General features: G+C 36.1%; 1 protein-coding gene across 3 annotated transcripts in view; it reads right to left on the bottom strand.

Annotated features, from left to right (window-relative positions):
- The window catches only part of LOC138704918 (ribosomal protein S6 kinase delta-1), a 117,756-nt gene that overhangs the window by 20,801 nt on the left and 73,524 nt on the right, over window positions 1-23,431 (bottom strand). For all 3 annotated transcript variants that reach the window (XR_011333478.1, XM_069833318.1, XM_069833319.1), the window contains 3 exons: window positions 20,096-20,217; window positions 19,076-19,332; window positions 775-1,714 (listed from right to left, as the gene is read on the bottom strand). Coding sequence is in view for 2 of the 3 variants with exons in the window: in XM_069833318.1 (XP_069689419.1) it covers window positions 775-1,714; window positions 19,076-19,332; window positions 20,096-20,217 (1,319 nt within the window). In the remaining variant the exon portion in view is untranslated. The remainder of the gene's footprint in view (window positions 1-774; window positions 1,715-19,075; window positions 19,333-20,095; window positions 20,218-23,431) is intronic.

Raw genomic sequence — 23,431 nt, 5'->3', positions numbered from 1 at the left:
GCTTTGCACTGACTTTCTTTGATGTACAGATGTGAAATTAAAATTTGGAATGAGTCTTGATGGGATTCAACTGTATGTCAGCAACAATTTCGCACGACTGTCCACAAGTAGGATATATACAGAGGCTCTTGTTTACTGCACATGCGCAGTATATTGTAAACTTAGTCAATAAGGGAGCTCCAAATTTTATTTCTGTATCTGTACACGTAATAAATACATAAATAAATGTACTGCCTCCTTATCACAGTACTTGCATAACATGATATTTCTATCACTGCTGTAGCATTTAAACTTGAGGACCTATCTCTTAAACTTTCTTTTGACATTTTGATAAAGACAGTGTTACACACAGAAAGCACGAAGTGAAATGAATGTCTGTATAGTATAATGACTCCGATATTATTATAGGTTGCTTATCATTGGATAAGTTTAATATGGTATGGCATTTGATATGATGCATGCTATCGGTGCTTTAAGGTTATGTACATGACATTTAAAGGAAATCGAAGCTAGTCTCCAAAACATCAAAGGAAGGTTGGTGTTACGAAATATGAACAAATATGAAGATTTGTTCACAATATGAAAATTCTTACGAAATATTATGATTCCCAGTACTGTGTGATTAATAGTGTAAAGCATGAAATTTCATATTTTTCCGCTAATTGTGATAGAGCCAATAAAAAAAAATTCAAAATTTTCCATAGTGGCTTGTTTTATTTCTATGGATTTTAACATTAAAACTATGTCACATTTTATTATAGCTACAGTACTCACATCACTACTGTAACGACGCTCCAATGAAGTCCTTGCATGTGCTGTGAGTGAATGTCTCCGTCCTGCAGAAAGCCTTCGCTCTCTTCTCTTTGAATTCACAGTGAGAGGTACTTCTTCTGACTTACAGCGCAATATTAACTTCGTGTCTTCAGGTCTGTTTGTGTTCATGTTCTTCATGACTTCACTTTTGCATGTTTCTGCAGCACTATTTGTTCCAGAGATCACACCCTGCCATGTCAATTCGCAACTAATTTTCTCAGTCGTCAGTTTACTCGCGATACTTTCACTATTATGCAGTGTCTTGTTCACAGATATTAGGAGCTTTTGAGCATTTTCAACTAAGTTCCCTGTATCCAGAGTTTCAAGATTTTTCCAAGACAAAAAGAGGCCAGGATTTGAAGAAAGGAGATCAGGCATGGGACTGTTTACAGGATTATTTTCTTGTTGAAATGACTGAACATTGTCAGGTAAATGATCTACACTATCGTTATCCTGCAGCTTCAATCCTGAAGAGTCACTCTCAATACCTCTACAACACTCATGATGTTCAAAGTTCGCATTATCCCTAGAAGAATACTGTAATACTTTATCATCCAGTTTGCTGTATTGAACAGATGACTCCTGTTCCTTTATATTAGTTGATCTGTTTTCATACAGATTTTCACTGAGTCCAAATATTTTTTTTGTCGTAGTTGATGTATAGTCTCGAATCAGCTCTATGTAACTGTTGTCCTGACTCGAAACTGAACCTGTGTCTTCGAACACTGAAATATCTTCAATTTCTTTAGCCTGAATATCACTTCTGTTTGGAAGATGTGTGGAGGTGCTGCCTGCTATCAACTTCTTTCCGAGATAAACGTTATCCATGGTCAGTTCGTGCACTGGAGTCACTGGGAGTGACTGGAAGTATGCACTCACGTGATCCCACAGTTTGCCACCACTGAAAACATATTATAGGCTCTATTATCATACTTTTCACATACTTCCACAAGGATTTCTAAAGCATAACAGTTCGTAACATTTCTGTTCCTTATTTTATAATAATGGACTCTAGTGTCATGCAACATTCCAATATGAGAGGGAATATCAAGGTAGTGTACTACAAACTTCGCCCTACTCCATAGGTAGGCACCCCAACAGTACATGGAAGTAAAGAATGTAAACTACAATAACCAAGTCTGTTGAAAACTGGTCAAAGGCCTTATGTTCAGCTAATGATTGCCGAGTCTCTGTAGAACAGAAGCTCCCTTTGCGTTTATTCAATCTTTACCTTTCCTTACATATGTCTGGTGCCTTTTTCCTTAGTTCCTCCTCTCCCTGTGCCTTTATGCTTTAGCTCCATAAGGATGTCAGGCACATATCTTGCGAAGTTATGCACAGTAGTGAGTATAGGTAATTTTTCTTGTTATTAATATGACTAAACATTTACAAAAATCTATGTAGAAATAAATCAAACAAAATATATTAAAAAAACCGCATATGTTCAAAGTACCGATTAGTATTGTGCAATGTTCAAACATAAGAGAGGAAACCAAGACATCACAAACTTCGTCTTATTCCATATGAAAAATTAATCGCAAGATATGTGCTCAAATCCCTAAGGCAGCTGTGCTCAATTTTGTATTTATGCCTTTCACCAAGTTTGCGATAACCCGTCAAGCATGGTGACGTACGGCCATCTGGCAGATTTTGTATGTGACCAGTGGTAGCTGGTGCAAACCAAAGGTATCATCTTAGACACAAATAATGATTGGCAGCCATAGGCTAAGTCCCTTTGGAAAATTTCGTTTGCTTTCATAAGAGCTTAGTTTCATACTTGAACGAATGTATTATGCAGCGGGAGAGTTTCAATAATTTGTTGTCATCATTTCAAATGACTCTTATTGTAAGAACACATAACTGTTACCTCGAAATCCAGGATTCACGTAGTAGTTTAATAAAAGAGAGGGTATGAGTGCAAGACTCTGCTCTGTGTTTCTTTGTTGTTCTTCCTGTTTACAAATCAAGTATTATAAATAATTTAAAACAAAGATATATTCAAGGAATAAATTAGATGCAAAATAAACATCCTTCCCCTCGTCATGTGAACCAGGCGGTCTGAAGGTGGACTTAAGAGAAATTCAGATTACAGGAGATCGCTCATTTTTTGTGTCGAACAGTGAACATTGAAACAATGGAAATTAAATAATTCCCGTATTCATTCCAATATGTATTTGGTGGACTGCAAAATATTATAGGCCTACCCCATTTGACATACACATTTTAAACTATATACTTCAAAATGTTTATTAGAATGTAAGAAACAAAATCAAAATAATGTGCTATTAGGACATAGGCTACTAGAAAACAAATATATCAAATTTATGAAATCACTCATCATCCCACAAGTGTAATTTTCTGGAATAATATAGTCATTGCAATTGTGAGCTGATACTGCAAATTATCATCTGTAAGTCTCAATCTCGTTTTGATTTAGCAACATCATCTGCGAAAAAACTGTTCACATATGTAGGTGGAGCCAAAAATTGAATTTTCATAGTGAATATATCATCGGTCTGAAGGAAAAAGTCACTAACTGCAGTTTACATAGTTTTCAGAAAAGTGTATTTTAAAGTTGTTGAGTTCATAAAAATTATTAATTTGGTTATCAAAAATCAAGAAAGCACAAACTCTATTCTTTATTGATCATAGATACACAATACATGGCAACATTTTCTGAACAAAGAAATTTAAAGTTGAAATGGGTATGTGTTTTAACTGAAGAGCACTTAATGATTTCTTCCATAAAAGTATGTACTTGTTCATGTGAATTAATGATTATGTAAACAAACAAACACAAGTAAATATTTAGTTCATTACCAACTATACAGTCAATCTTGGTTATAAAAAGTGTTAAACAATGTTTTTTGTGGGACGGGAGTGAAAGGCAGCTTTCAACTGGTCTTTAAAGCTCTTCTAACTCTTCTAGCACTGCGTCTTCCTCCTCTTCTTCATCATAAATGTGTGGTTCTGGTACTCTGTCTTTAACAGTGGTCATAACTGAAAGCTGAGAACACCAGTCATGAAACTCCTCAGGTATTGTGCCATTTTTACAAAGGTGCATCAGATCTTGCTTTTTTTCTTTTGTGAGCGGTAGCAAGTTCTTGTACAGTTTCGCTAGCTACTGGGCTATCCCAGTGACAGTAATGGAACAGTAGGATTTTTCACAGTGTCGTCACACAATCTTTGCTAATCATAAAAGTCCTGGTTCTTAATCTCCTTGACCTTATAAGGACCTTTCTGGTGTTTTCTACTCTTCCTAGCATCTTTAAGAATTTTGATCCATCCAGAAGGATTTGCTTTCTCTTTTCCTTTTTTAATTTAGAATGAATGCTCTTTCTCTTTTCCTTTTTTAATTTAGAATGAATGCTATCACATTCCATATGAGAGTGACCAGATTCGAGAAATTTGTGCTCAATTACTTCCAAATAAGTACTTGAAACAACATACATCATCATTGCAGTCACATTCTTGTTTCTGTTTTGGCCACTGCACATGTCAGAAAACAATGATACCTCAGTGACTTCAGGAGGCAATGATTGTAACCATAATAGCAGTATTGATCCTATTTCATTCTTTCCTCTTTTTCCATGATGCTCGTTCCAACAAAAACAATAGCCATCTCCACTACTGCTTTCAAATATCATCAAGTTGTAAAGACAAAAGCTTTTGAGCATAATACATAGGCGAAACGTCTGAAGATGGTATGTGTAAGACATTTTATAGAGCGAAAGTGGCTAATATGAAAGCAGGATTCGACTTAGCTCGTATCTTATCTTGTTTCTTTGCAAGACTGTATTCTTCTTCCCTTTTAATTTGTTCCCCCATAGTCTTTTTTCATGCAAAGTTTCTTTTCTGGGTCCTTCTCCGATTCATATTTGAAACAGTGCAGGCAAAGAGCCTTTTTGGGTTTGTAAAACGAGTAATTGTAATGTCTACAAAAGTAGTTTCTGTAAGTTGTTTCCTCTACTGCTTTAATTTCTTTTTTTATGCAATAACTTACTATTTATAAAGATCGTACATCTTCAATATTGACAGGTTATCTAGATATTTCTTGTTTTTCGATTTTCTGCAATAGTGAGAGTCCATTGTTGGGAAACTTTCGATGTGTTTCTTCACATGTTCCATAGTTGTTGCAGAATACTTGTTAGCAGGGACACTGCTGCCTCTTTTGTCTCTACCAGAGAAGGCATCGAAGTCATCACATTCCTGAAAAGCATTGTTTACAGGCCAGTTACTATGGCAGAGTTTTTTCTCGAAAAACTTTTGACACACTCTGTAACTATCATCTTTTGATTCTAGGGAATAGACCCTGGAAGCCATTCGATTCTTTGTTTTAGCAGTGAGCTGCAGGCGTAACATGAGCAAGGATGAAATCTTTCTGTCTCTTGTAGTCATTTAAAACCCTATCTTCGTCTGTGAAATGCTCCTGGCATTTGAATTTGCAGGATGAACAGTCAACAACCTTTGGTGTTTTTGCCGGTTGAATTCCTTTCTTAGTATTGTAAGGCAAAGATTCACTGCTCCTCTGCTTAGCAACATTTCTCTTCCATTTTAATGGATCATTTTTCTTCCATTGTTTTAAATTGCTGCCATTTCCATCCTCTTCAGCACTATGACTCTCATTGGTTAATATAGTTTCACCACTATCTTCAGGCACTTCTATATTCATAGCAGCATTGTGATTAGTAATAGTTTTTCCATGAGGACTGACATCTTGGTTTATTTTAGAGTTTGGATTATTTCCACTTTCTTCATGAGGACTGACGTCTTGGTTAATTTCAGCTCTAGGATTATTTTCACCTATTAATTCTTCACCACTTTCATTAGATGATTCAACCACTACAGTTTTACAACATAACATAAATGTCTTTCTATTATCATTCCTAAAGAGATTAGAATCAAAATCAGGATCTCTAACAGAATCATCACGATCTTCCGATTCAGATGAATCCTTGGCATGTAGTTCTTCCAACTGTTGTGTAGTAAGAGGATAGCGTTTGTCCATGTCCAAAACTCTGAAAATAAACTTTAAATCAACACATCTATTATTACCGTATTATTATTATTATTATTATTATTATTATTATTATTGTTTGGTGACTATAGCAGTTAACAGGGATGTTAAAACTTATATGAAAAAGTTATAGTAAGGTTAAAGGACTGTGTTGAACTGCGGTCCTGTAACACAATTTTGGACAAATCTTAAATTAATTTTCATGATGCCTTAAAGTTGAAAGGATCACCAATGGTATACCGCAAGGATCTGTACTTAGTCCAACCCTCTTCAATATCATGTTACATAGCCTACCTGATGTCATTCCTTCTGATGTTAAAATTTGTATTTATGCTGATGATGTTTCAATACGGGCTACCGGTACCAATAAAGACCCAGACAGAGCATTAAAATCTATTTAAATAGCCATAATAGTATAAACATTTGGGCATGTAAATGGAAATTATCTATATCGCACTCAAAAACCGAATACACTGTATTAAGATATAGTCTGAAAAACTATAAACCTTCCATTTTCATCAACAATCTGCAAATCCCATATAATCCAACTCCAAAAGTTCTCGGCATTATTTTTTATGAAAAGCTCCCATGGCATGCACATAACTTATCAATCATATTATTACACGATGTGTGCCTAGACTTAATCTTTTAAAAATCGTTGCAAACAAAAAATGGGGATCTGATATAACAATGAGAGCGTTTCATATAGCTTATTTAAGATCCAAATTATTATAAGGGTGTGAAGTTTGGGGTGGTACATCAAAGACACACCTGAAGAAAATTACTACATTCCAAAATGCTGCATTAAAATTGTGTTTGGGAGTGCCTAAAACTATCTCAATATGTGCAATAGAAACTGAGTGTAATGTCCAACCTGTTTGGTTATATATACGTGAGAAAATTCTTAAAATTCACCTTAAGCTTCAGTCTTCGTCAAGATGATGTACGTTTTTTCAAATAATGGATCACAACTTCAGCAAGTTTTATAATATACAAATGGAAGATGTTCCTTTAAATGTAATTTGTTTAACGATGGAACAAAATTTAGTTGTCAATGAAACTCCACCATGGATATGGAAAAGGCCAAAGTGTTATATTAATATCCCAGGCGATTATACTAAGAATGATGCACCACATGTTTTAAAATCTAGTGCCATGGAACTACAGTAATCTGTAACAAATATGAAAATTTTCTTCATATCTATACTGATGGGTCACGGAATCCTGATGATGGACTTTCAGGCGTAGGGTATTATATCCCAAAATATAACGAGAAATATTATATATAATGTTAATCTCCCTCTAGTCTCGAAACAGAACTACTGGCCATAGAGGCAGCTCTTTTACATGTCTCTACCTTATCTGATATACTTGTATGCATTTTCAGTGACTTGATGGGAGCTATTCTAAATATCATGAAACATACTCCAACTTCCTATGCACAAATTACAATCTCTATACAAAAAATATTAAATAAACTAAATCTTCAAAAAGAAATAGTATTCCAATGGATACCTAGTCATTGCGGCAATACTGGAAATGAGATTATAGATACAGTAATATTGCTAAACAGGCAACATCTTTCGGGCCCAAACCTATGCAAATAACTTCTTTAACCAGTGCATATTCTGCAGTTAATTCTCATTTAACAAATTTATGGGTCGAATTATGGCTTTCTTCTGATAAAGGCCAAGTACTTCAAAACATTCAAAAGAAACCTAATGATTTATAAATGTTCTGCAACATTCCCAGACACATACAAACTTTCTTAGCAAGATCCAGGACAGGCCATATTATCACTCAGAAGTATCTTCACCGTTTTAATCTTGTTGACTCTAGTAGTTGTTGCTGGTGCAACAACGAAGAAGATTTAGAACATATCCTCTTAAATTGCCCTGTCACAAACATCCATAGAACTAATCTAAAATCTGCAATCCCTGTAACCTTGGACAATTCTCTCCAGTACATATTGATTACACCTCATCTTTGGAATGTGGCTGCTGAAATATACAACAAGCATCGTGCTTTTTACCCATCATTTGTAAGAAGAGGAAATTCATAGTGAAACATAGTGGAATACGTGTTGTCAGCAAATGGCTGGATACACTATGAAGATTGATTAAAGTTGGACATCCAAGTTAAAGCTTATTAATTTTAATTCATTTTAAGTATAAGTTTTATTGCCTAACATGAGTACTTTGCCAGTGGTGAACTTATATTTATGCCAAAAAGTGGCGTAGCGTTTGCTGAGTGAAGGCTGATATAGACCTTAGTCAACGTAAAAAATATTAAAAACACAAAAAAGCTTTGTCACCATTCCAACAATAACCTCTCAAAAAATCGCATACTGTAATGAAACATAACCTCAACACAGAAGTATTGTCAGGATTTAACTACATAATGTGCATTCAGTAAATACAATGACAAAAGCGTACATCCTGATTTAAATTTATATTGTGTTACGTGAATTAATTTGATCAGAGATTTACTAAAATAAGACGTGAAAATCTGTAGATATTACAAGTCTCTAATTATTCAGTATGTTGTACAGTATCCGTGAGTTTTTTTTAAAGCAAGACGTAAAGTGCTGCAGCAACCATGCAGCAAATCAAAACACCGCTTTACGAGTTTGCTGCACGATCCATCATGGTGGAATACGTGTTTTGGTTTTTTGCAACGTTTATTATTGTTAAAATCGTCTAGTAATTATAATGTCATGTCATTATCATAGAAGTCGAAACTATTTAACATGTTCGGTTCTTTATTACAATTTAAAGGTTAAATTTATTACTGCAGTAATAGAAGCCAATATTGATTGTCCACCATTTTGCAGTCAGCTGACCTAATTTCTGCAGTTGCAATTGCTAAACTACACGAACTACAGTTCAAATTGTTGCTGCACCTCCCTCCCTACTCAACATATCTCACACCCTCAGACTTCTTTCTTTTCTCAAAGCTCAAAACTCACTTGGCTGGCAAGAAATTTCTGTGATATGAAGAGGTTATTGGAGCAGCAAAAGGTTTTTCTTGCAGACCTCGAGGAATTTATGTACAAAGAGGGTACTGGTATAGCAGCATTGCAGCATCAGTGGAACAAATGTGTGAATCTCAGGAGGAATTATGTTGAGAAATAAAGATTGTTTCAAAATAATCCTAGTTTAATTTCTATGTCAAGCCAAGAACTTTTCAAACAACCTTCGTAAGTAAAAATGTTGTTCTGATAATTATGTGTAGTCTATGAAATCTCGTTGCAATGAAAAATGTTGAAACATATACTGAATTTGCAGTAGTAGAAGGTGCTTCTACGTATTCATAAGCTTGTAGTACATTAAAATAACTTCTTACTATTAATGTAAAAAATAATCCTCGTAGTGCTTGATTATACTTATTTTCTATCATGTTGAGCTCATGCTAAGTAACTCCTGATGCAAGTAGAATAGCTGTATTTAATAAGGGAATATGTATTGAATTGAAAGGATGAATATGTATAGGTGGTCATAAAGATTCAATATTAATAGGAGGAGATAAAGTTATACGAAACAATGCCCAAAAAATGAAATAAAGAAAAATACTTCTGAAATAATACTTCATCATAGACCTTTTGTTACTATTATGGTATGTAATCCTTGATATGTACAATCATGGGGGGGGGGGGGGAAACTGCCCGACTGAGAAACATCTTCATAGCAGTCATGCTGTACAGCTGTACCACAATTTTGCATCATACTATCTTTATGATTCCACTCACTGTTTTCCCTCCCATGCCTTCAGAACGAACCTAACCCTGATCTGCCGTTATGTCTCTGATTTAGATAATGACATATCTCACGAAACTTCCAAATACATGAATTTAACAACAAATAAGTCTTCAGGTGCCTGCGATTTTCACTGCACATACCATGTGGAAAGCACACTGGCAAAGTCTTATTCCCGTAGTATGCAGTAGATCATTGGTAAAATGCTTGACTACTTACTGGAACACAAACTACTCTGTTCTAAGAAACAAAAGTTACTGTGTTCAGTCCCCGCTTATTACTTATTTTTTTTTAATTACCTTCCATTATCGTTGTCATAATATTTTGCTCAAGTTCATCGTTACAAAACAATAATATACACTTAAAGAATAATATAATCAAATAAAGATGACAAATTACTTCGAAGTGACAATATCAATTTTATTTTAACAATAGCTTTTACAGGGTTTTCCTTATTGAATGATTCTGTCTGCATCTTGTGGTGTATTGGCTATGCATGTGTTTTCGATGTTAGAGTCCCATGAGAATGAAAATGTTAATGAGCTATATTTTCTTTCATTTGTAAAGTTATAAAATTTATTAAAAAATTCAGTAATTAAATTTATGTAATCCTTTAGTACGCATTTTATTCCTATTTATTTTAACATTTTTATAATATTAACATTATGCAATAATTCTAGACTATGAGATTCATTAATGGTAACTAGACTGTCAATTATTATTGAACTTATGACTATTTTATTTAACTCGAACGTTTTAAATATTTTGTTCATATTCCCATCCTTCATTCTTTAAAGAGTGAAATACATAGTGATTTCATAACGTTAGTCATACACTAATGTTCGTGGAAATTGCAACACCAAGAAGGATACATGTGACTGAAATGAAATTTATACCACAGATTAGGTACATGGCAATACACAAATGATTAGAATTACAGAACTGTACATTATGTGTGACCGTGAGATTTCATTATGGTGTGAAGCCTCCATGCGCTGCAATCAAAGCCTCTAAGCGTCCTGGCATGGAATCAAAGAGGGCGTGGGTATGTTCCTGGGGAATGTTCCTCCACGCAGTTTGTATGCAAGTCCACAAAGCATCAAGAGTGGGTGCTGGAGAACCATGACGAACAAGTTGCCGACCAACCATATCCCAGACATGTTCGATGGGCGACATGTCTGGCGAACATGCAGGCCAAGGAAGCAGTGATACCCATTGTTCTTCAAAGAAGGCTTGCACACTCCTCGCCACATGTGGCCGGGCACTGTCCTGCTGAAATATGGCATGTGGAGTTGCCTGAAGCGGCAGTACCTCGGGCTCTAAAACCTCCCTAATGTAGCGGTTGCTGTTCAGATTGCCCTGAATACGTAGCAGGCGAGATCGCATATTGTATCCAATGGCACTCCAAACCATCACACTAGGTGTTTGTCTGCTATGCTGCTCAACAATGCAGACTCTCAGATTGTGTTCACCACAGTAGTGTGTAACACGTATGCGGCCATCATTGTAGGACAAGTTGAAGCGGGGCTTGTCCGAAAACACTACATTTTGCCACTCAGCACGCCAGTGACGGCGATCACGTGCCCATTGCAGTCTGAGGCATTGGTAGTTTCTGGACAATGGAAGCCGACGCAATGGAATGTGAGCCATTAGTCCAGCCCTCAAAAGACGGCGACAAACCGTTGACGTAGAATGGTCCATACCCGTTGCAGTACTCCAACGTCGACTCAACACTGTGGATGAAGCTGTACGGTCCATCACAGCCATGCAGACAAGATGGCGGTCATCCCGTGCTGTAGTCACATTACGTGATCCAGTACCTGCTCGTCTGTGTACGACCCTCTTCTATCCACTGGTTCCACACATGCATCACTATCGTAGCAGCATGCACTGTATGAGCCGAAATGTTACGGTATGACAAACCTGCTTCCCGGGGACCAACCATTCTGCCCCGTTCGAACTCACTCACATGTTTCCACTTCGTTTGGAAGCTCTGCACTGACTGAACAAGGCATAACACTGACCTTGCTGGTGACACAAGAAACGTCACTGTTGGGCCTATGTGTACGCCATCTCTCTGGAAACGTAATCAATTATTTGTGGTACAATGTTCTACACATCTCCCGAGTTTGGAGTCGTTCAGGTCACTTTTCACAAACATTAGTGTCTGTTATATATAGCTGGCAATGATAAATTACTGTTCTTGTTGTTAGAAGTATACGTGAAATGTAGTTTGCCTTTCTGAAGGTTTTATTTAACACAATGCAACATAAGTCGTAGAAGTCTACAATAAACGAGATAGATGACAATGTAAATAAAAACAAAAGAATAAGTAAAGAGATTGAAAATCAAAGAAATGCCAGTTCATATCAATTCAACCCTCTTGAATTGAGAAATGTTAGCTTGAATAGTCTTCAAGGTAGGCTGGTCTGCAATGAGTCCATTCACTAAAGCGAAGGACTGGGGGTGCTGGTTCTGTTAGGTTGTGGTATGATAGTTGTTTCAGATCCTTGTAAGTCGGCCACATCCCCAGAGGCAGGTGAACTTTCATCTCCTCCTGATTCAATTGAATCTTTGAGTAGTTCGTCAGTTGGGGCCAAATATCTCGTGGAAACTGTGGTTTCTCGTCCATTTGGCAATCTGATGTGTGCATACTCAGAGTTCCCTTCAAATAGGGCTACTTCATCCTCGAGAGGTTCATACTTGGAGTGGCGAATATTTCGTTTTAATAAAACTGGTCCAGGTGTCATCAGCCATGTCAGAGTAGAGGTACCATTGCTTGATCTTCGCACATGCTTAAACATACATTTGTGCAGAATTTCATTTGTTGAAGTACACAAAAGTGATCGTAATGAGTTCAAAGCATCTGGTAACACTTGTGGCCATTTTTCTGGCTCAATCCCTTTGCCCTTCATCGCCAACTGAATTGTCTTCCACACAGTGCCGACATATCTTTCTACCTGGCCATTTCCTTGAGGGTTATAAGGAGTTGTTCGACTTGTTGCAACTCTACAAGAATTTAAAAACTGTTTTAATTCTTCAGCCATGAAAGATGTGCCATGGTCAGAATGTATAAATACAGGAGTACCAAAAATGGAAAAGAGTTCTCTCAGTTTTGATATAAGAGTAGCTGAAGATAAATCTACACGAGGGAAAGCGAAAGGAAAACGAGAAAATTCGTCAACAATAAACAAAAGGTATTTCTTTTTAGAGCACAATGGTAGTGGTCCCTTGAAGTCTATGTTCAGGTGCTCAAATGGCTGCGTAGCCTTAATGAGCTGACCTTGGTGCTTGAAAAAACATGGTTTAATCTCATTGCATGTACGACATGAACAAATTATTCTTCTTACTTCCTCCAGAGAATAGAGTAAATTTTTACTTTTTAGCCAGTAGTATAATCTTGTTTCTCCTGGATGGAATAATGATCTATGAATTTCAGACAACCTTCTCAGAGAGACATCATTTATGGCAGAACATTGGCGAGAAAATGCATCCGCGACATCATTTTCTTTGCCATGTCTGTAAATAATTTCATAGTTGTAGCATGATAATTCTAATCACCATCTTAAAATCTTTTCGTTCTTTACTTTTCCTGAAATTCGAGAGTCAAACATAAAAGAAACAGATTTCTGGTCTGTAATTAATCTAAAGTGACAACCCATAAGGTAATGTCTCCATTTACATATGGCTTCGATGATAAAAAAAAAAGCATGTCGCTGTTCAGTCAGAGAAAGGGAACAGGAGAAAAATGCTACGGGCCGGCCTTCTTGCGAAAGTGTTGCAGCTATAGCTTTCTCCGAAGCATTTGTTTCCACAGTGAAGGTAGTTTCTGGGTCTACAGTGGACACCACCACATTTCCTACATCCCTCTTTAGACAATCGAAAGTTTCTATTGCTTCCAGAATAAAAGGAAACTTACTTCGTGTTAGAACTTGAACTTTCTCAGAAAATTTAGGGATGAAATGTGAATAGTGGGAGAACATGCCAAGTGCTCTCCTCAAAGAAGGAATATCTTTAGGTATATGCAACTCATGGAGTAGTTTAAGGCACTCTGGATCTGGCCTTATTATTCTATTGCTTATGATATAATCCAAGAAGTGAACAGAATGGACAAAAAACATGACTTTGCTTTGTTTATAGTCAATCTGTATTTTTAAGATACTTCCATGATTTTTTTTTTTTAATTAGCATCATGTTCTTCCTGGTTTCTACCACATACTGTTACATCATCAAGGTAAGCTACTGTAGCTTTAAGATTTTCATTGGTAATAATACTGTCAATTTTCCTTTGAAAAGCAGCCACACCATTGGTAACACCAAACAGAATTCTTGTAAATTGAAATAATTTACCACAAGCCTCAAATGCTGTATAAGGTTTGCCTTCTTTGTTAATAGGGACTTGATAGTAGGCACTGCAGAGATCGATTGTACTAAATACTTCATAATTAGCAACTTTGTTAACTAAATCGTCAATTCTTGGCAATGGATAGGCATCAAGATGAGTGTAACAGTTTATAGTTTGTGAATAATCTGCAGCCATACGCCTCTTATGGTTTTCATCTGACATGACCAGAACTTGGGCTCGCCATGGTGAGCAGCTTTCCTCAATGATGCCATCTTTTAACAAATTTGCTATTTCAATTTGAATGAATTTGTTATCTGATTGAGTATGACGTCGAGATTTTATGGAAATGGGTTTTAGATTTGGCATTAAGTTCTGAAAAAGGCTCCTTAAGTGCTTGAGATAAAGCACAAATTATGAGAAGGTCTTGGTTTCCACCAAATTGAATGCTAACACTAGAGTGTTCTTTTAGAATGTCGTGCCCAACAATGGTAACTGACAAGCAAACATTCTGATGGGGCAGATATAAAAAAAGTCAATTTTTTTTCTTCCACTATGTTCATAATGTCAAAAGTGCTCATACAAATTTTGGTCACTCCACCGCAATTATGAGGCCGTTCAGAAAGTGATTTTCCCTGGAGCCATTTACAGAAAAAAAGCACAATTGCATGGAAAGATTTATTGGAACAGATACAGCAATTGTTGCGCTATTTGTCAACATATCCTCACTGGAATTAAAACATTTGTCATAGCATGCGATCAAATTTTGTATCCTTGTGTCGTAGAAGTCAGTCTACACCTCTCTGTCGATCCCATAATATGACAAATATCTCAATTCCAGTGGGGAATATATTGAAAAATAGCTCAACAATTGCTGTGTCTGTTCCAATAAATTTTTCCAATGAAATTGTGTTTTCTTTCAGTTAAACGGCCTCTGGCAAATTTATTTTTTACAGCCCTTGTAATTGCAGTTGAGTGGCCAAAATTTATATAAGCACTTCTTTTCACATTATTAACATAATGAAAGAAAAAAAAAAGTAACTTCTTTATCTGCCCCCATCAGAATGTTTGCTTGTGAGCAGAGGTTAGGAAGAATATGTAACACAACATTTTCATAAGTGTGACCTTGGGATGTCAGTTTTACATGGCATTTCCCACTGCAAGATGATCGTAGATTACTAGACGCCATGGAAACTTCTATACCAGTGTCCTGGACAGTAGGCAATTGTAGTTTACATACAATCTTTTCATTAACAAAACTTAATAAACTCTCTGTATCAATGAGGGCTGAGATACATTTTCCATTGAGAGAAACAGGCACAAGAGCTCTGGATAAACCAGTGGACACACTAGCTATGCAAGAAGACGTAATAGCAGTTCGTTTACTCACAGATCACTGCTGGCATACCTTCTTGTAGTGACCTTTTATGCCACAGCCTCTGCAGACAGCTTCTCTAGCAGAACAAACAGTTCATGGTTGCTTTCCTAAGCCACAGAAGTAACAACTCACAATAATAGCTGCTGACGTGTTCTTAAATGTCTGTTTGTGGATTCAGAATTTAGAATCACTGGTGCAGGAATCTGGTAGAAAGATGATTGTTGTTGAGCTTGTTCTAAAGCCTGTGCATGACTTAAGGCATCGTTCAGAGAAAAATTTGGGCTTTCAAGGAGTCTCTGGCATATATATGATTCGTGCAATCCACTGATGAAAGCATTACGGATAAAATCGTCTCTGTTCATTTCTGCAGTCACCACCTTGAAATTACATTCTTTGCTTAGTTGCTTCAATACCTCAAGATAAGATGTAATTGACTCACTTGATTGTTGTTTTCATGTTCAAAGTTTGTGACATTCAAATACTTCATTTGTTGGTTTTACAAATAGATTCTTCAAAATGGCAATTGCGTCATTAATTATCTAGAGGACGAAGTTTGTCTTGATTGCTGGCTTTAGTAGTCACAATAAAATTTTGGAAAGTCCTATACCAATGATTCCATTCTTGCGATGCTGTGGACGATACTGGGTCAAAATCTAATCTGTCAGTACATAACAGACGATCCAATTTTTGTTAAATAAATTGTTAGAAGTATACGTGAAATGTAATTTACCTTTCTGAAGGCTATATTTAACACAATGCAAACAATTAACAATTAGAAAGGGAAAAGAAAAAGGCAGAAGAGAACTACTTGCAAAATTTATTGAAAGAAGGCGAAAATAACTGGGATAGGTTTTATAATTACATGTGCTGAAGAGGAGGAAACCAGGAAACGATACCAGTTTTGAGAGACACTAGTCACCAAATAATTACAGGGACAAACAAAAAGCAGATTTATTGAACTCAAAATTTATTTCTATTTTCAATAAAAAAGACAGACAGATTATAATCGAAGAAGGTGAATGCACAGAGATGTTCGAAATAACGGCTAAAAGTGTTCGGAATAGAATAAAATGACTACAAAACCAAAATTCACGCGGTCCAGACGATATTCCCACAAAAGTTATAAAATTAGGAGGTGAAGCCGTGATACTGTACTCAATGCGAATTTTTAATATATCAATAAATAATTGTAGTATCCCAGACGACTGGAAATCGGCTATCATAACATACTCATATGGGCAGGTTGGCTGCCAAGTGGTGTAAGTCACAAAAATTGAAAAATGGACTAACACCACTTATAGTTACTAGACATCCAGTTCTGTGTATCCAACAAGTAGTGTGTGTCCAACCAAGTTCAATAGTTCACTCACAAATAGTGCAGAATGTTATTACACTGAACGAAACTGCTGAGCGTCTTGGCAGTCAAATGGTGTACGTCCAAGTGCACATACATTCTGTGCTGTCACCACATGTGAACATAGTTTACTCTGTTGTGATCCAAACATTCTTATTATTGAGTAAGTGTTGTTCAAGAATAAAATAACGTAGCCAGTGTATAAACCATTCATATTAAGTGCAAGTTGCTCACAAATGTAAATAACGTAGTCTGTATGTGAAACATTAATAATAGTAGGTTGTGTTCCAAACTGTGAAATAAACGTGACTTGTGTGTTCAAGACTGTAAACATGGATGGGACTGCTGGAGTTCCACGGTCTAAGGAAATTAGAAATGATAAAGGAGATCAACGACAGGTCACAAAAAGTTTGCAAAACGCTGGTGAATCATACAAGGATCATTCAGGTAGACTCATATAACCTCAGATATTTCGTAATATAGACTGTATGTGCCATAAAAGGTGTTTTCAGAAGCTTACAGAAGATGAACAAAAGCAATTGTTCAAAATATTTTGGAAAATGGGAGACTTTGTAAACAAAATGCTTATCTGTGTGGGCTCATTCACGCAGTATCTGTTGCAAGGCACTGTGCTCGTGATGGTAGTCGTCCATCTAGTACTTTTTTTTTTTAGTAGGTTATTTTATGACGCTTTATCAACATCTTAGGTTATTTAGTGTCTGAATGAGATGAAGGTGATAATGCCTGTGAAATGAGTCCGGGTCCAGCACCGAGAGTTACCCAGCATTTGCTCATATTGGGCTGAGGGAAAACTCCGGAAAAAATCTCTACCAGGTAACTTGCCTCGACCGGGAATCGAACCCGGGCAACCTGGTTTCGCGGCCAGACGCCTAATCGTTACTCCACAGGTGTTGACTCCGCCTAATACTATTGTCAACAAGTTTTACCTGGATATTGGCTCTAGGAATGTTGAAACGTGCAAAAAATATTTTTTTCACACATTTTCAGTGAGTGATAGGAAATTGTCATGAGCTTTGAAAAACTACAGAGAAGGCAAACCTCTTGATGAGGACTTGAGAGGCCGCAAGCCTAATCCACGTAAGATAGACCCAGATAAAATAGTTTTCATTGAACAGCATATAAACAGTTTTCCTATTAGTGAATCGCACTACACCCGAAATGATAATGTAAACAGAAAGTGCTCGAGTCTTCTTCTGAACATTCGAAAGATGTATGATTTGCACAAAGAAGCATGTCTTAAGGGCAATAGGGAGTTCTTGAAGGAACGTTACTGTCATCACATTTTTAATACAAACTTCAACCTACATTTCCAAAAACCGAGAAAATATACTTGTAAAGATTGTGACTATCACAAAATCAAGAAAATGGATACAAATCTCACAGTGGAAGAAAGCAACATTGAACACAACTCATGAACTACATCTAACCCTTAAATTGGCAAAACTTCATTTCTCACACTAGTTTATTAAACCTTGTCGGACAGTAAAGAAAACAATTATAGTATTGTGAAATTTTAATTTTCCTACCAATTTTTTTCTATTGTTCTATTAAAATTATAGCATATAGCCTATTATCCTGTTGTATCCTATGGAATACTTTGTCAATTTAAGGGTTAAGGAAAGCTAGAGAGCCCGTGAATGCATGAAGCGTGATTCTTCAAATTCTAATCCTGAAATGTACGTGATATCCGTGGATATACAGATGGCCCTTCCATTCTCAATATTGATAGTCAGTGATGCTTACTACAAAAGAAACCTATATGTCTATAATTTTGGCATTAATAACATGAAACGTAAAACAGGCTATTTCTGTTTGGGATGAAGCTATTGCAACTCAGGGCTCCCTGGAGATTGCCTCATCCTTGCTTATTCACTTCAAGAAAGTGTTGTCTTCTAAACTAGCTATAAAGCATATTATGATTTAGTCCGATTCTTGTACTGGACAGAATCGAAATTTGAATGTATCCCTCACACTTCTGCATTATGTTCTGTCCAGATCGAAACCTTTGAACAAAAATGTTTGGTTTCGAGACATTCAGACCTTTCCAACAATGGTGATTTTGGGTGTGTTGAAACTGCCAGTAGAAATAGAACCGTTTATGTACCAAAAGACTGCTACAACATGATGGAGGAAACCCAAAGAACCAATAAGTTTGTGGTTCATGAGCTGCAACATCCAGATTTTCTGACAGCCAAAGGTCTTCAACATTTTATGCTTTTTAATGTATATAATTCTCAACACTAGTTATCAGCTTTTGACTAATTCAGTGAATTTTACTACAAATGCTAGTAAATATACTGGCATATAATGCAGGACTCAGCCTGCTGAGAGGCTTTCATTAGTAATCAAACTGCTTTGCATAATGTCACTATATGCTGACAAGTGTGGTACAAACCTGGCATGTTGGAGCACAAGGAACACTGCTGATTCAGTATCAAAATAGTGATGTAGCTTCACCATATAGGGGATGTTTTGCGGCACAATTGATGTCTTCAGTTCATATACAGGACATGGTGACTTGTGAAGTACTTTCATAACATAGCAGCAGTCTTCCTGGGTGTTGAGCACAAGCATGGCAGTGCCGATAACACCCAGCACCTTGAAAAACTGCAGGTCTGACAGTGGACGCTGTAGATGAATGCTCTCCCTGGGCTATTAGCCAAAACAGTGCTAACTCATTAGGAATCCACATAATAAATCTGTACCTCAGAGCAAAATGGATGAAAGTCACAAAAACGTAACTTTTCAGGAAAAAATAAAAAAAAAAAAAGGAAAAAAAAAAAAAAGCCCAAAGCAAGTATATGAAGAGCAATGGTCCTTCCATCCTTTGACATCCAAATTTAAAGACAATACGGATTTTGTGCACTTCTATCCTTTTCTACCTGATGAAAGAAATTCTGATGCAAATGATGTGCTTACCTCAAAATCTGTAAAATTGGATCTCCATCCTCTTTTCTCTGAGATACAGAAATATAGTAGTAGCATGATAGATAATTTTACATTATACAAATTACTCAGAATCAAAGCAATGGAAGAAGAAACCGAATTACTTGAAGGAAAATGCTCCATGTACTTCATTCATCACATATCTCACAAGTGCTGGCAAATGAAATTTGGTTCTTTTAATAAGAAGCTGTCAAGTGACTGACTACCTAAGCTAATCTATGTCTCAGTAATTATTATGGTAACTAAATTACGAATTTAAGAAAGCTTTGGGCAAATAGTAAACCTCATAAAATGAATACATGACTGGTTATGATTAATGTTTAATGAAGAAAGTTTATACAGTATATGGTTAAAGATAAAATGAAAAATTAACTTAATTATAAATGTATTTTTGTCAAAAGCTAGTGTATGATACCCTGTTTCTTGAAAATTAAATATCAAATATGTTAAATATATAAAGGATACTTACGTTCCACACTGACAGGTCTGCAGACTGTGATGCTAGATGTTGACTGTATATTTTTTCAGCCTGCAGGAGATATTGAGCTGTTTTCTCCCGCACAATTTGCTTTCGTTTATTATCAAGATCATCTGAAAGCAAATCATGACCGTAAGACCATATGGCTTAGCTGTTTGGGGACAGATCCTTATCCTGAAGCTCCTTGGCCCAATGTGTGCACTATAAATGGGGGTCATTTCAAAAGTTCTGCATACTGTGCATGCGCGACCATTATGGTAGAATAATCACTCTGAAATTTGTGTAAGTTGTGAACCAGACTTCAGACTAGAACGCTGTATGTATGTTTGCTGGATAGCTTGGTTCTGTGCTGAATAATTCTGCCTTGAAATGGAAGAGGAAACCGAGTCAGCAATTCTACATCAAAATTAAAACTTTACAAGGAAAGAATCCAACTAAATTTCACAATGCTTTGCGTGAGATGTGTGGGGATAGTGTAGTGGATCTTCACATAGTGTCAAGGTGGTCTGCTTGTTTCCATGAACCCAAGAAGTGGAAGACCATCAAATGCAAGAGATTACACATCTGAGGTTATTGTTAATGACATTTTGCAAGGGGATCGATGAAAAACATGCGAGGAAATTGCACATGAGGCCAGAATGTCTGTCACTCCAGTTTAGAATAATGACTGAAAATTTACAGATGTGAAACGTTGCTGCCAGATGGGTTCCTCATCATCTGAGTGAAGAGCAGAAAGCAGGTCGCAAGAGAATTGTAGAAAAATTGCTTCAGCATTACCAAACAGAAAGAGAGCAGTTTCTGAAAAACATTGTTGCCATAGATGAAACCTGGATACGAGATTTTGAGCCGGAACATGATTTGAGAAATCAGACAGCTCAACAAAGGTGTCCTGTCCGGAATAAAAAAATTGCCAAAACGTTGGGAAGCTGTCATAAGAAAGAATGGAGATTATATTGAAGGCCTGTAAAGGAATTTTGTAAAATATATAGTTTTTTTCAATCCATCTTCCAGTATGTAGAACTTTTGAAATGACCCTCATATGTGCCGATATATCCTAGTCCGACAGCTAGCCTGGATGGCATTCATGAATCTGATGCTGACAGGCATGCCCTGAGGTTACCACTATCTCACTGTGCGTCCTATATATGTGATGAATGATGATTGTCTTAGTCTTACAGGTGACCTGGATAGCAATTGTGAATCCAATGCTTATGGGATACTCTGAGGCTTACATTGACCCACTGTTTGCCCTACAGTATATATATATACAATGAATGTCCTAGACCGAGTAGAGTAGAGAGGTTATTGTCACATTTTATCATCATCTACATGGGTTGCAACTTCTGGGTCCATTCCACTCATTCAGGAATCAAAATCGTATTCCCGTAGTCTCTTTGGTTGACCAACACCTCTCCTACCAATGGGTCTGTAAGTCATGACTTGTCTCGTTAACTCTGACTTATCCAGTCTTAAGATATGGTCTTTCCAAATATTTCTCCTATTTTAAGTTAAAAATCTGAAATTCTCGCCAGATTATGACATTATGACGTAACATTAAGTCAGTTCAGGTAGAACTGGAGGAAAACAAACGACTTGTTAAAAAGTAGACATAAATGTTAGTAACTTAATCTAAAATACAGAACAAGGCTAAGATTAAATTTAAAATACTTGAGCTATTCCTAAAAGGAACACTTAAAGAAGGGTGATAGGTTAAATTTCTATTTTCTACATTTTGCAAACTACATCCTTGATTTTTGATGGTGTAATAGATAGATAATGATGTGATGAAGTTTCATTTTTGTGAGTGAATTAGTTTCTGAGTTAACAAAAATACTCTGAAAAATTTGTAATTTAAAAATTAAATATGTCGCTCAATTTTCAGTAAAATGTTTGACATTATTTTTTTTTGCAAGACCAGTGACATAATTATAAAAAATATCACACATTAGTATTCCTATATCTTTATTACAAAAGAGAGAGAAAAAAAATTATAACCACCGCATACCTAAAAATAAAAATTTTCCATTGACACTACAAATATTTAATTTTTTATTTGAAAAAGTATTCATTTAATCATAAAACCCATATGATATTTTGTTATCCACAGTATATAGAACATGAAGTAAAAATTTCATGTTCCTATTATCAAAATTGCAAGAGCCTTTACACTTCGAAGCTGATGAAATGTGCTGAAAAAAAAAAAAAAAGCATGAGAAAACAGCTTGTAAAATATGTATGGAATTGAAGTTCAAGGTTTATATACAGCGTAATTTGTATGCTTTCGAGCGCCACAGAGTATTGAAACTTGCTCAACATATAAATAAGAGCGATTGTTGATTCATTTCTTACAAGAAAACGAAAATGCGAATTTTGACTGAAAATGACGAAAATTTCAACCGTCACTCACTCCCCTCAAGTATAATTACATAAAATAGTAAATGTTATAGAAGAAAAACATATTTTTATATATTGTCAAAAAACAGGTTTCAATATTAAAATTTTCATCTTCAAGATATGCATTCACTGAATAGTATGCTTATTCAACTGCCAGTTTTTAATTTCGTTTTGAATTGTTTGTTGTTTGTTTTGTTTCGTTTTGGATTTCTTAACTGGATTTCGCTACCTATCATAGCTCCCCAAGTGCATCACAATGCTGGATAGGCACTGGTTCCATACACTGACCGAAATTTCATGAGAAAATGCCACAGTGCGGGAACCCCTCTTGTAATATAACTAAAATAAGTTACTTATGTATTTTTCTAACATAGTATATAAAATAACAGAAGTAAAATCTAAATACTGTAACTAAGCATTACTTGAAATATAAATAAATGCTTTATATAGGTAAGTTATAAATACTGTCCGCGAAAGTTATCTGGGCAGCTAAAAGATTGAGGCGCGGGGAGTAGAGGGGTCGCTTGTAGCGGTAGCGGAGCAAGAGAGGGGAGGATGGTCTACGAGGCAGGTAAAATACATTTGCTTGCTTAGTATGATCGTTGTACTTACAGTAATTTTGTGTTCTGTGAAGACATATTTATACAATAGCCGGTAGTAATACGAGATGCAACAAGGTTATATGTATACACAATAAGGAGAGGGAGATAATAAGGTCAATGGTTGTTTGTTGCGATCAAGAGGCGAAAGAGAAATGTCTTTCTTACTTACTTATGGCTTTTAAGGAACCCGGAGTTCATTGCCGCCCTCACATAAGCTCGCCATGGGTCCCTATCCTGAGCAATATTAATCCAGTTTCTACAATCATATCCCACTTCCCTCAAATTCATTTTAATATTATCCTCCCATCTATGTCTCGGCTTCCTCAAAGGT

The sequence above is a fragment of the Periplaneta americana genome, chromosome 8 (genome assembly GCF_040183065.1).
Source record: "Periplaneta americana isolate PAMFEO1 chromosome 8, P.americana_PAMFEO1_priV1, whole genome shotgun sequence".
NCBI lineage: Eukaryota > Metazoa > Arthropoda > Insecta > Blattodea > Blattidae > Periplaneta > Periplaneta americana.
Note: the sequence above shows the minus strand (reverse complement) of the source record. Positions and strands in the feature narration are given on the sequence as shown.